Source organism: Crocodylus porosus, unplaced genomic scaffold, assembly GCF_001723895.1.
Source record: "Crocodylus porosus isolate Cpor-Errol unplaced genomic scaffold, CroPor_comp1, whole genome shotgun sequence".
Classification (NCBI taxonomy): Eukaryota; Metazoa; Chordata; order Crocodylia; family Crocodylidae; genus Crocodylus; species Crocodylus porosus.
The window spans coordinates 160,420,984-160,433,736 of NW_017728906.1; the positions used below are offsets into that span (position 1 = coordinate 160,420,984).

Sequence of the window (12,753 nt, forward strand, 5' to 3'; positions counted from 1 at the left end):
AGATTCTTTAATGAGCTTTTCCAGGATTTTCCCTGGGATAGAGATTAGGCTGACTGGCCTATAGTTGCCTGGGTCCTCCCTCTTCCCCTTCTTAAAGATGGGCACAATATTGGCCCTCTTCCAATCCTCAGGGATATCCTCTGTGGGCCATGAATTCTGAAAGAGCTTTGCCAGGGTTCTGCAATGACGTCAGCCAGCTTCTTCAGTACTGTCAGATGGAGTCCATTGGGTCCCACTGACTTATAAATGTCTAGCTTTTCTATGTCAGTATCCAAATTGTTAACAAACACGTTGAACAGCACCGGGCCCAGAACAGACCTCTGTGGGAGTCCACTTGAAACCTCCTACCATTCTGACATGGACCCATTAATAATTACCCTGTGCTTGTGGCTATTGAGCCAGTTACCTATTCATCTTGTAGCAGTTATGCCTAGCCTACATTTATCCAATTTGTTTATGAGAAGGTTGTGTAGGACCTTTTCAGAAGCTCTACTGAAGTCAAGATACTCTATATCCACGGAATTCCCTTCACCCACCCAAATAGTTACTTTGTCAAAGAAGATCAAGTGTATTTGACTTTATTTGTTTTTCATGAATCCATGGCTGGCTGTAAACAACTTTGGCCAAATATAAAAAGACATGCATCAGTGGTCTTAATGGATTTTACTCAAAATGCAGTTATTACTTACTTTAATGCAAGATTCCTTATAAATTCAGAGGTCTAGGGGTTAAATTTTGGATCTTAATGCCACCAGAGAAGCCTGAAACACCACAGCATCTCAAACATGATGTACTCAGAGTCAACCGATATGCACAAGGCTTCTAATAAAATATTAACCTGTCTTGTTCAAAATCACAGCCACTGGGCCCAGGATATTCTTGGGAGTGAAGCTGCAGAACCTTCTTATAAGTCAGGAGTCATAGGCCAAACACAGAGGCATAATGAGAAGGCAGTTAATGCATGTCACCTTTGAATGCCCCACACAGTGTTTAAATGTACAGTACTTCATCAAGGCTTGCACAGTCCTAAGCCTGTCCTGCTCCTTCGACTACATAACTTCTTGACTTAGCCACTTAAAGAAAAATAATTGCCAAGACACAATCAATATATTTCTACTTGGTTAAGCCTCTAAAACAAGAGATTTAAGATCTGCCTCCTGTTCACACAAGGCTGAATTAATAAAAATATGGCTTAAATAGCAGTATTTACATAATCTCTTTCTGTGCTTTGAAAACTCAAAACATATTTGAACAGATGTCACTCTTAATACAGTCAGGTGACTAATGATCCATATTTATTTCAGAATGTGATTTGTTAATCACTAACCAAGCTTACTCCAGTTGTAAACATTTAACATCTGTGAATGTATGTTGATACAGAATCCTTTTACCATTATTAGTCATTTAAAATATGCCACAATTGCCATGTGGAAGGACAAATTTAGTATCTAAAAGAGTTTATAATATAATCATTTATGGCTAATCTTTTGTACCCACTTCTGTAGCTTTCTAAATCGGTTCTGATTATGTGCAGTTATGGGTATCTGAAAATATTTTAAATAAAATCCTTCAAGATCATTCCATTAGTAAATTACACTTTTTCCTAGAAATGTATGTGCTGACACATGATCAACAAGAGTTTTCAGTTTATCATCTCGGGCCACTTACATAAGGCAATTTTATTTGTGACAAACTTTTGGCATTTAGGACCACAAAGTGCAAATAGTACAAGATCGCATTTACATAAAATGATAAAAATAATACCATATTTTAAAAATTGAGTTCATTTGGAGACACTACTTCAATGGTCTCTCAGTTTTTGATGCCTACTTGTAACTCAGAACATAAAGTTACTAGTGTTCAGTGTTTGGCTGTACATCTAATTGACCAACTCACATATATGTGTTGATTTAATCCAATATAACAACCACAACAAACTAATCAAATTCATTTGTGGAACATGTCTAGAATCCTGTGCGATTTCTTTTAACCATCTCAACTGGAAATGCTAATGTGTTAGTAATTTATTTTAAGAATCCTAGAATGTGTTTAGTCATCTGTGGAAGTCAATGATTCTGTCATTAACACCTCATACAGTGCAACACAGTAACTCAAGGCCAATGTGGGATCCTGCTTGCAATTTTTCATCTGAGGGACAGTCAGTAAATGATGTTGTTTGTCAGTGAGGAAGACCTTCATCACTTTTCCCTGTGAGCTTGCAGTGCACTCTCTCTTGTCATTCATCCAATGTTTTATAAGAAACTTCAGTCCCATTGAAGCACTATGACATGAGCTATCAAAACTTTATACCCTTGAGGTACACAGATTAGACATCTCTCCAAAATACATTTTCAACAGATTCCTGAGCACTGTGCGTTCTCCTAAAACACTATTTACAAATGGTCTCTCTCTTCATAGCATGCCCAATTATCAGACAAAACTAGCCTTTGGTATACCCATCCTTAAAAACAGAAAATAGACCTGTATAAAGAGCAGTTTTTGAAGCCTTTGGACTTAGTTAGTCATAGTAACTGAAAACAGTACCAACAGCACCTCACCACAAAAAAATCAACTACTTTATTGCCAAAAGTGAGAAAAGAAATTATCAAAATTTCACTGCAAATCCAACCACTGTCAACTAAATATTTAAGTATTTACCTCGGAAAGAAAAAAGCCACACAATGCACTACAAGGCTCAGAGATCTAAAGTTTCAACTCTTAGCCACAAGGGGAAGATGCTGAAGACCCTGCATAGGCTCCTTCTATATTCAGAGGCATGAAGATACATTGCTGACCAAAATAATCTGAACATAAATGCAATGGACACATGCATAACAATATGTTCCTTTCTATGTAATGACTGTGTGTGCTTTTTTATACATTCACACATACATGCATGCACACACACACATGGTCAAAGAAAGATATTTTCTCATTTTAAAGATGGAAAAACAGAGACAAAATTCCTAGAGGTCACACAGGGTGTAGCTAGACCTTTTTCGTATGAGCCAACCTTAAGGCCTCTACAAAGCTATACTTGCAGACCACTGACATTTAAATCCTTCAGTTTTGGTCCTTAGCTATAATCTAGTCTATCCCCAAAAGTTCTGCCAAACTTAAGGGTCTAAGGTCAAGCCTGTCTTATTCTGCTCTTCCCTGTAAATCCATTTGGAACTCACCCATGTACTTCAGGCTGGAAGTCCAGGAAGGTCAACCAGCAGCATTCCCAGAACTTCCTGCTCCTGGCTTCCACCTCACATCTATTTGTTTTGCCCACTGATTATGGCAAAGCATAGGAAGACATGTGATTTGGAGACTGATTCCAGGAAAGTGTCTCCTCAAGGAATAGGAAGCATCATATGGAGGCTTGTGCTGCAGGCCTCAAAGTATATAAACAGAAACAGGGGCTTGTGTGCATCTAGTTGAGGACAGGTAACCCTCAAGATGCATCCTAAATATTAGTCAAGATATTTGGCAGAATTAAAACGAAACACTTTCTTGACTCCTAGCCATTTGCTCATGCCTCCAGAACACTACCTGACTGCCTGCAGTGCTAAATATCTATTGCTCTGACTCGGTTCAGTAGCAATAACAGGTGCAGCTGTAAAATCTGCTCCAGGTGAGTCAAGCTGGGCATTTCCAAAACAAGGCACACAGAACTGTTAAACTAGAACTTCAGCTTAAGTGAATTGCTCATCAACAAAAAAGAAGAATGTGCTAAAGGCAACGATATACTGAATCCTCCAGAGATGCATTCACTTGCCTTAGTAGTGACACTAATTTGCTAGCAACAAGGTCTCAACCTTAAAGGAGAGTGTGTTCATTTATTATTTTGGCAAACTGGCAGTGTTGCCAACTAAAGAAGGGAAATAGCCATTTCAATAGTTTATAAACATACTAATCTCATAGTAATTCCATTTCACATTTAAAAAAAGAAAAGGAACAAGTAAAAATGCTCTGGCTCCAGCATTTTCCCCATACTTAATTTTAAGTTTAACGTCACAAGCTCCAATAATCTTTTGTTGTTGAAGGTATAAAAACTTAAATAGAGGGGCTTTTTCTAGCACCTTCTCTAGTGTTATTAGGATTTTGCAACTTTTTAATAAAACTTTGCATACAGTATTAACAGTGGTAAAGAAAAATCTAAAAAAACCTGGACAATACTTGGTTCAGAAGAATTTTAGCATTTCAGTTTCTAATGTAATCACAGTGACCAGAAAGCTAGGATTTTTTAAATATAGAATCATATTTCTAACCACTCATATTTTTGTATAAGAGGATATCATTTGCATAGATGTTACAAGTTTGTACCTCATAAAGCGTGTTATATGTTGTAACGGTCACCGTATTTGTATGCAGCATCAACCTCTCTCCAAGAAGTGTGAAAAGACTGTGGGTATGCATGATTTCAACCTTTCGTCTGGAGGAGAGAACAAAAAATACAGGCCTTAAAACATGTTAAAGATTTAAGTAGATGCAGACCAATTATTCTATTAAAAACATTTTAAGCCAAACAAACGTCTATAATACTAGGACTTTCATTTGTTGTTATATATTATTGAAATTTTTTTAATTCATTTCTGACAATTTATGGAAGTTCTGACAATACAGAATGGCTGTCAGAATACAGTTTTGTATTTTGCATAGGCTCCTACACGTAAAAACTGGCAGACCTTCTGGTCCTCAAAGCTGTTCATTACAGAAGAAATACAAACACAGCTAACCCTATACTCCACTGGCTCTCAACCTTTTTAGGCTCATAGCACCCTTCCATAAATTTTCTGAATTGGCAACATACCAATTTCAAAAACAAATTTTATTCATTTTTTCACTACAGAAAAATAATGGAGCAAGTCTTCTATTGCAAAGAACTCACAAAGACCACAACAGGACAGGATGTTTTAGACATTATGAGCCCCTCTATACTTGCAGATAAAGGCGCAAAGGGATCAAATGCACAGTCCACAGAATCACACCTCTCCTGCCATGCCTGAACCATCCAGAAGCAAGATCCTTTGCCTGGGAGCCCTCTCAGCCAACAAGGCTCCCAGGCGTGGGGCACCCCTTACACCCTCACAGCTGAGAGACCACAGTTGCTGCAATATCCCAGCCATAGGGCACCGCACACATCCCCAGTGCTGGGAGATTGCAGCAGTGCACCAGGGGACCTGGCATCCACAGCTATGGGACCCAGAGTCCCCATCTGCTCCACACTGCCAGCGCTATGAGTCCCCTCAGCTGCAGGACTCCTGGACCCTGGCTGTGCATGGAGCACCCACTGGGGCTGGGAGCCTGGTCAGCTGAAAGGGGTCCCAGTCACAGGGACAGACCCTTATAAACTACACTAACAAACTAAAGCTAGATAGCACCCAGCTATTACATATTGTCCAACAATAACTTTACAGCCGGTTGGATCTTTTATGGTACAATAGTTAATGTGCACATGTAGTCAGTCTAAATCAATTGCACAGTTAACCCAGTAATTGTGTGATATATGTAATGTACAGAAGGGGCCTATAAGTTATTATTTAAAATCTTTAGATATATCCTGCGAATCATGTAGGTATCTGCCGACCTAATAATGTTAATATTGTGTAGCACTGTGAAACACCCTTAAAAGGACTTCACATCACCCTGGTTGAGAATCACTCTCTATAACCTTTCCCAATCTGTTAATGTCATCCTTATACTGGGCAGATGGGTGACCAGTAAGAAATAAGAAATTCTATCTTCCCTTAACTGGGCTTAGTATTATGCTCTCCAAAATCTCCCATGAAACTTACTTTTACATTTATGGTGTTTATTACCATCATCAGTATATACCCTTAGCATTCTTTAATATGGATAAAAAATAGTGATATTGTTTGAAGGAAGAACAACTTGGGCATGGGCAATCACACAGGTTCACACAGGTAAAATTCCAGCTGAATCGTATGCTATCTTAATATATTAGCAATAACAGCTAGAACAAAGTAGAACATTAAAAATGGAGAGAAGAAAGCAGCTTCGGTTCCTGAATAACTTATTACAGAGAATAAGCCCAGAATGTGCAGTGCAGAGCAGTGGTGGAGACAAGTGGTGCAGTCCACAGCATGTAGCCCAGGAATCCTATGGCTCACCCCGATGCAGCCCACAGCTATGCAGCCCTCTGCCCCTTAGAAGCTGGACAGCCCTGTTTATATTGTTGAAAATGTTCAAAGTACAATAAGAAAAAAAAGCAGAAAATGAAGTATAAAATTCCCTATTCAGAAGCATTAACAATTTATATAGAGAACAAGTACAACATGAATCAACATGGTATGTAATAGATGCAGAATGATTATCACATCTGAAGTTCTTACCAGAAGAGAGAGGTTTTGTGAGTCTCTCATGAAACTCCAGACAGGTAGAACAAGATATTCTCATGACATCTTTGCAACCAGTTCCAGATTGTGAAATGCACAAAGGCTTGCCATTTTTTGTAAGAGAATTTTAAAACCAAGAGATATGTTTCTATGTTACTACTTTCTCCAGATGATTTGTAAAAATCTAAACGTCCTTATGAATAGTAAAGATGTGGGGTAAGCTTTCAAGGGAGTCAAAAATACAATCTTAGCTCTGTCCTCTTGTATGTACTGTTTACAGTATAGGTTTTAGTCAGATAATTACAGCCTAAGACTCATTTATATGAGAAATACACAGAAAAATACAATGTACTACAGGTTAAAAATAAATTAGAGTACCAATAAAACTTGCTAGAAATATATAGGCTATATGGCTAAGTAAAGACAGTAGAAATGCCTGAATTGATTCAATCTTCACAGGTTAGTCTTAAGCTGTTTATATTGAACAGATAAGCAAGTGAACAAATATTCACTTTTGATTCAGAAAATGCAACCACATGCCTGCAGTGACCCAGGCCAGAATCTGGAGGGTCCTAGAACAGCCCTCCTTGCTCAGCCAGAGCGGACAGTTTGGGCCAAGGCTAGCATGCCCAGCCTGTGAACAAGATGAGGATGTTTGTGGGGGGAGGTGCAAACCATCCTGGGATGCTGGGGCACTGTGAGTTAACTTGAATCAGAAGGGGATCTGGGACACAAGTTCAATAAAGCCATTTAACCTAAATCAGTTATGTCTGGTACTATATCCATCCAGATTTATATTAAACTGGTCTTAGCCATTTTGAAAGCAGTTTATGTGCACTGAACTGTTGTGTTACAGATATGAACTAGTTTCTGATCATTTCTATTGGTTTATGTGTAATATCTGTCCCTAGCCTATGTGTTTAAAGCTAACTTTCATCTGATTTGTGCACCTTAAAACTGCCGTAACAAATATTAATCAAGAACTCAAAATCTAAGGTCAGTGTAAGCCATCTAAGGCACCCCCACATTATGTGAGAAGACATTAAAATCATGTCAATGGCACTTACCATTTACCAAATCTCATTGATCTCAAAATTAGACACTGCTTTAGTTGCTTTAAGGGTGACTTACTTTGTAGGGGAAGAGTCCACTCTTAACTTTCCCTACATAATTAATATTTGTTATATTGTTACTGAAAGATTGTGCTCAGCTGTTCACCCTTAATGAAGGCTCCTTATGCTTTTATTTAGAGCTCCTTGCTTCTAATAGCAGCCTTGACACTGAGCAGCCTTGACACTAGTTAGTTTGCACAGTGGCTAACAACACAGTACTGACAAAGCAAAGTTAGGATTAACAGCCCAGGCTGCATGTCAAGTAATTTGCTGACTGCCTAATAAGCATACTATATGCTGCTTAGAATGGAAAAAGCAAAAGGAGGACAAGGAAGAAAACAACTTTATTGTCCATAAGGAAGTTAGAGTAAACATCAGTGTCTTACACACCACATGTCCCCAGTTGAGACACTCCGAATAAAACAAACAAGGTACCTGGTTTTGGGAAAGCAGCATTAAGAAAGATTTTTTCAGATTCATGGATGAATTTTGACTGCAGGGGAGGGAACCCAACTGCAGGGCTGAATCCTGATGGATGCCCCTCAGGTAAAGGCTTACATTTTAACCCTCTCACAGTCACTGGTGAATTGGCAACAGTTGTTGGTTGCTTAGCCACCAACTACTGCCAATTCTGCAGTAGCTGTGAAAGGGTTAACACTGTAGCTCTGATGCTAAAGAGTGAACTTCTCCTCCCTCTTTCCCTCACAAAGGCTGACAGGGGGAGAATCAAGACAGCCATTTTACAGTGGCTCCATGCTTCCATTCCAGCATAGAGAATCAGCTTCCCCATTTAAAACATACACTCCAATTTTGCATGGCTAAATTTGGGGGGGAAAGTGAGTGTTGTATGAAGTAAATATAGTAGCTCACCAACGCGAGCTCAATGTTGCAACTACATTCCACTCGTCCTTAGCTCTCCTTCTCAGAATTAATTACCTCAACCTACTCTTTAATAGCCATCAGGCACTTTTGAACTTTGGCAATATTAAATGTGTTTTAGTTATGCGTTATGATTATTAATGTGTGGTTGGTGCAGCTGTTGTAAATTACTTCGACTGTAGCTTTCCCTGAGATTGCGTGCTGGTGTGTAAAGCAGAATTGCAAATAATCTCTCTGAAGTGTATGGTGTCATGTTTGGGGGAAAATGTGTGAATGATTGATTTATACTGGTGGAGATTATTCTAAATATACTTTTACATAAAATTAGAGAACCAAAACCCTATTTGGGTATACATTTGCATATATTATGGTGACAACTGAGGAGGAAGCTGTTTATTTATTATCGGCCTTTTTTCCTACTCCAAACTACTTCATTTCCATGATCCCTACTGCATTTTACAATATGGGTTAACCTTACATAGTTTCACTCACTTGTCCCATGTTTTCTTTGACCATGGTGCTACTTCTTGGTGGACTATGTAAGCAGAATGCACAGGGGTTTGTGATTGTTGTACGGGCAGAGAGAAGATTTAAGGTAAAAGGTTATGGGTGAAACCAAGGATCATCATGGGCTAAGACAAGGAATATTTGTCTTAGCCCATGGTAGCACTATGGCCTTGGAGGCCCAGAGAACTGAATCTCAGAAAAGTAAGCCTGGAAGGGACTTCAGGAGGTCCACCTAGTCCAAGCCCTGCTCCAGGAGTGTGTCCATCGCCATCTGGAAGCTAGCCACCCACAACTGTCTTCAGTACACTTCACACTGGACAAATTCATAGCAAGTTCACCCATCATTTCTGTAGCACTCTCTTCTGCAGCCCTCACTGCAGAGCAGCAGGGTATCTGTAGTTAAGGTAAGCACAGACAGCTGGATCTCTCTGGGGGCCAGGTCATGGACTCTGGCCTGCAGCAACAAAAGGTTGCCAGCTCCTGTCATTAGTATGGCTGTGACTATTTGAATGAAAGGGAAGGCAGGTTAATCTAGTTAACTAAGCAAGGGGCATGGTGCAAGACATTTGAGATTTGATACTAGCTAACTTTTTCAATAATGCATCTGTGAGACTCCATGTAAGTTATTTAACCTCTGTCTCAATTCCATAATTTGTAAAACAAGGCTAATAACTTATCCAGTCTCATAGAAGGACTGAGGATTAATCTATCACTATTTGGACAGCATTTTGAAAATGTAAGGCAACATAAAATAGCATAATAAAAATAAGTAACTTTGAAAAATGAGACAATACTGTGTTAAACAAGGTACTGAATCATTCTGAATTTCATTGATGCATATATTTTCATATTTTACATGTCAGTTTCAGGTTTAATGTTTATAATCATTTATATAATTCTTGTGGAGTTCCTTCTACATGTTTTTCAGTAGCTATAACTAGCTTCCATGGGGAAACATTGTATTATTCCTCTGCTGCATGTGTTCCCATCTTCATTTGCAAAGATCTTGTATGACAGAAGGCCTTGATATTTTCATGTCATGATACTTAATTTACAAATGACTGGCATTATGACAAATGACACAATCTGACATTGTTTCATATATAAGCATTTTCAGAGTTTTATAGCACGATATAGACAATTTAAAAACGTTTTTAGATCATTTTAAATACTATTTTCACTAAATACATCTATCTGGGGGGATCAGCAGGCGCTGAGGGAATCACTATTCCCCCGTGCACTGCCAGGAGTGACCGGGAATAACGGTCACAAACTGGCAGAGGGCACGTTTAGGCTAGATATCAGGAAGCGCTACTTCACGGTCAGGGCGGCTAGGATCTGGAACCAACTTCCAAGAGAAGTGGTGCTGGCTCCTACCCTGGGGGTCTTTAAGAGGAGGTTAGACGAACATCTTGCTAGGGTCGTTTGACCCCAGTATTATTTCCTGCCATGGTGGGGGCGTCGGACTAGATGATCTACTCAGGTCCCTTCCGACCCTAGAAACTATGAAAACTATGAAACTATCTAACAGTTAACAGTATTTTCCCAATATGCACAGAAAAATAACAAAACTGTAAATTACTCTTCAAAAACTATCTGGATACAGCATTCCAAATACATTCTAGACAATATGTCTTGTAGTTTTAAGTGAATATGACAAAAGAAAAAAAATCATCACCACACCATGCCAGTAGAAACACTTCAGAGAAAATACTTACTTGTGACCCAGGTGTTTGAGGAAATATCCCAATACCTTCAGAGCTTGTACCCAGATACTTTCACTTTTGGAAGCCAATAATTTATAAATTACTCTAAAAAGAAAGACAAATTTAGCATGTTCCATCAGCTTACTACCACATATCATGCATTTCCATATGATCATCTACACTACTGTGAAATTATACAAAAAAGCAAGTAAACAAAGTTAAAACAGTAAAATTGAAAACATAGGTTTAAGGGAATGAACTGGAATCACCAGGCACTGCTGAGGATTAGGCCAGAAACCCTTTCAAGGCACATCTGAAACAGACAAGAAATTTTCAGTTTCAGCCACAATAAAGAATCAAAAGTGGCCTGTCTTCCCTTGATTATTGGTCCAAACAAACACACAAGGTCACCTTCAGTTTTATCTTGGATTCCATTAACACAAAGCTGTTTTCTTCTCCCAACACTCCAGTCAGAGCATGCAACCAAAATGACAACTCTTATACTCTTTGTATAGTGTTAGTTCAAGAAAACTTGTTCATATAGCAAATTCAGCCATTCATTTAACCAGGGCCAAATTCAGGAGAATTTCCCCTTCTTGATCCTAAGGACAACAAAGAGGACAGCCTTGGTTGTAAACCAGGACTAGAGCTGCCCCATGCTGAATCCTGAAACTCAGCAGAGTGTTGGGGCCCAGTACAAGGCAGCCCAGGGGTCTGGGACAGGGCTACCCTGCCCAATTGATGGGATCAGGCTGGGGGGCAGCTCCCTGCTCTATCCCCACAGGAGGTTGAGTCCATAACTTGAGACCAGGAGTTTCTCCCATCCCTTGCTGCTCATGCCAATTTAAAGAGGGACTTGATGTGCAGTGGAGAATAGGGAAAAGTGCCCATACACAGCTGTACTTGCCCATTTACAGAGCTGTCCAGTGCTAGCAGCTGGAGGTGAGGGAGATTTCCCACTAGCAGCAGGAGTTGGGGGGATGTTGTGTTTACAGTGCCCAGGAAACTTGAAAAAGTAGATAAGCATTCAGCTGGGGCTCCCAAATTTATGCCTGCTTTTTAAAAGTTCTGCAGCACTGCAGGTCTGATGTCAGGGAAAGGTTTCCTGATGCTGGGCTTATGGCACCCCAGACCTTTAAAAAGTGGACGTGCAGCTGAAAGCCCTAGCTGCACATCATCTTTTCTATGTTCCTGTGGAAGGAGTGCTTGGGGAGGGAGAAGGGGAGTAGTGGGAAGCTCCTGGCTCCCTAGCTGCCACTTCCACATTCAGAAGATGGATACAGCTGAGGAACTGGGAGCTTCCCTCTCCTCAGCTATGGGTGCTCCCCCTGCCTCTTCCTCTTCCAACACACTGGGAGTTGGCAGTCGCACAATATGAGGACTTGCTTGCCTCATTCCTAGAATTGCATGACCTGCCAAGCATGTGTTCCACGATAGCCTTAACACTTGCCAAAAACCCGAGACTTTATGTGAAGACATCAAAACATGGAACCATCTACCACTTTCCTTCATGGTTTCTTGCCCATACCTGAAAATGTCTACTTTGTTTCTAATTTAAAAATTTTGCACCTTCAGCATCCAATCATTTGTTCTTGTTATGCACATGTTTTATATTAATCTCATTAAAGTACTTGTACTATAATCAAGTCATCTCTGAAGCTTCCTTTTGACAAGCTGAATAGACTGAACACTGTCTCCCGCTGTAAAGAACAGGTTGTCAACCGGGAGTACGCGTACCTCCAGGGGTACTTGGGAAGGCCCTAGGGGGTGAGCATGGGTGGGGATGGAGTGCCTTCACCCACCACCCCACACCACCACCTCCCAGAAGCAGAGTGGGGGTGGGAAGCTCAAGGGCAATGGCACCCCTCTACAGGCCACACAGGTGCTGTCTGGCCAGCCAGGCATGGGGGTAGGGGGGAGAAGCTCGCATGTGGCGGTCACTGCCGCCACCCACCACCCTGTGCTGCTACCATTCTGCATCTGTATGTGTGCCACCTCTGTCCCCTCTGCCCCCAGCTCCATGTCCAGCCACCAGGGGTACACTTATTATTAAAAAAAAGGTTAAAAACCCCTGCTCTAAAGCATTTTATTCGAGTCTTGCACTATGCATGTCTCTTTGGCACCCTCTTAAATTTTTCAATATCTCTGAACATGAGAACTGGACAGGGTGTTCTCAAATTTGTACAACCTTTGTTGTATATGGAG

The 12,753-nt window shown here is 40.3% G+C and overlaps 1 protein-coding gene across 1 annotated transcript in view; it reads right to left on the bottom strand.

Moving 5' to 3' along the window:
* LOC109305523 (neurobeachin-like) overlaps window positions 1-10,706 on the bottom strand; it is a 31,582-nt gene extending 20,876 nt beyond the window's left edge. The window contains exons 1-2 of the mRNA XM_019528518.1: window positions 10,561-10,706; window positions 4,312-4,420 (exon numbers count right to left, since the gene is read on the bottom strand). Coding sequence (XP_019384063.1) covers window positions 4,312-4,420; window positions 10,561-10,706 — 255 coding nt within the window. The remainder of the gene's footprint in view (window positions 1-4,311; window positions 4,421-10,560) is intronic.
* Window positions 10,707-12,753: the final 2,047 nt, after the last annotated feature.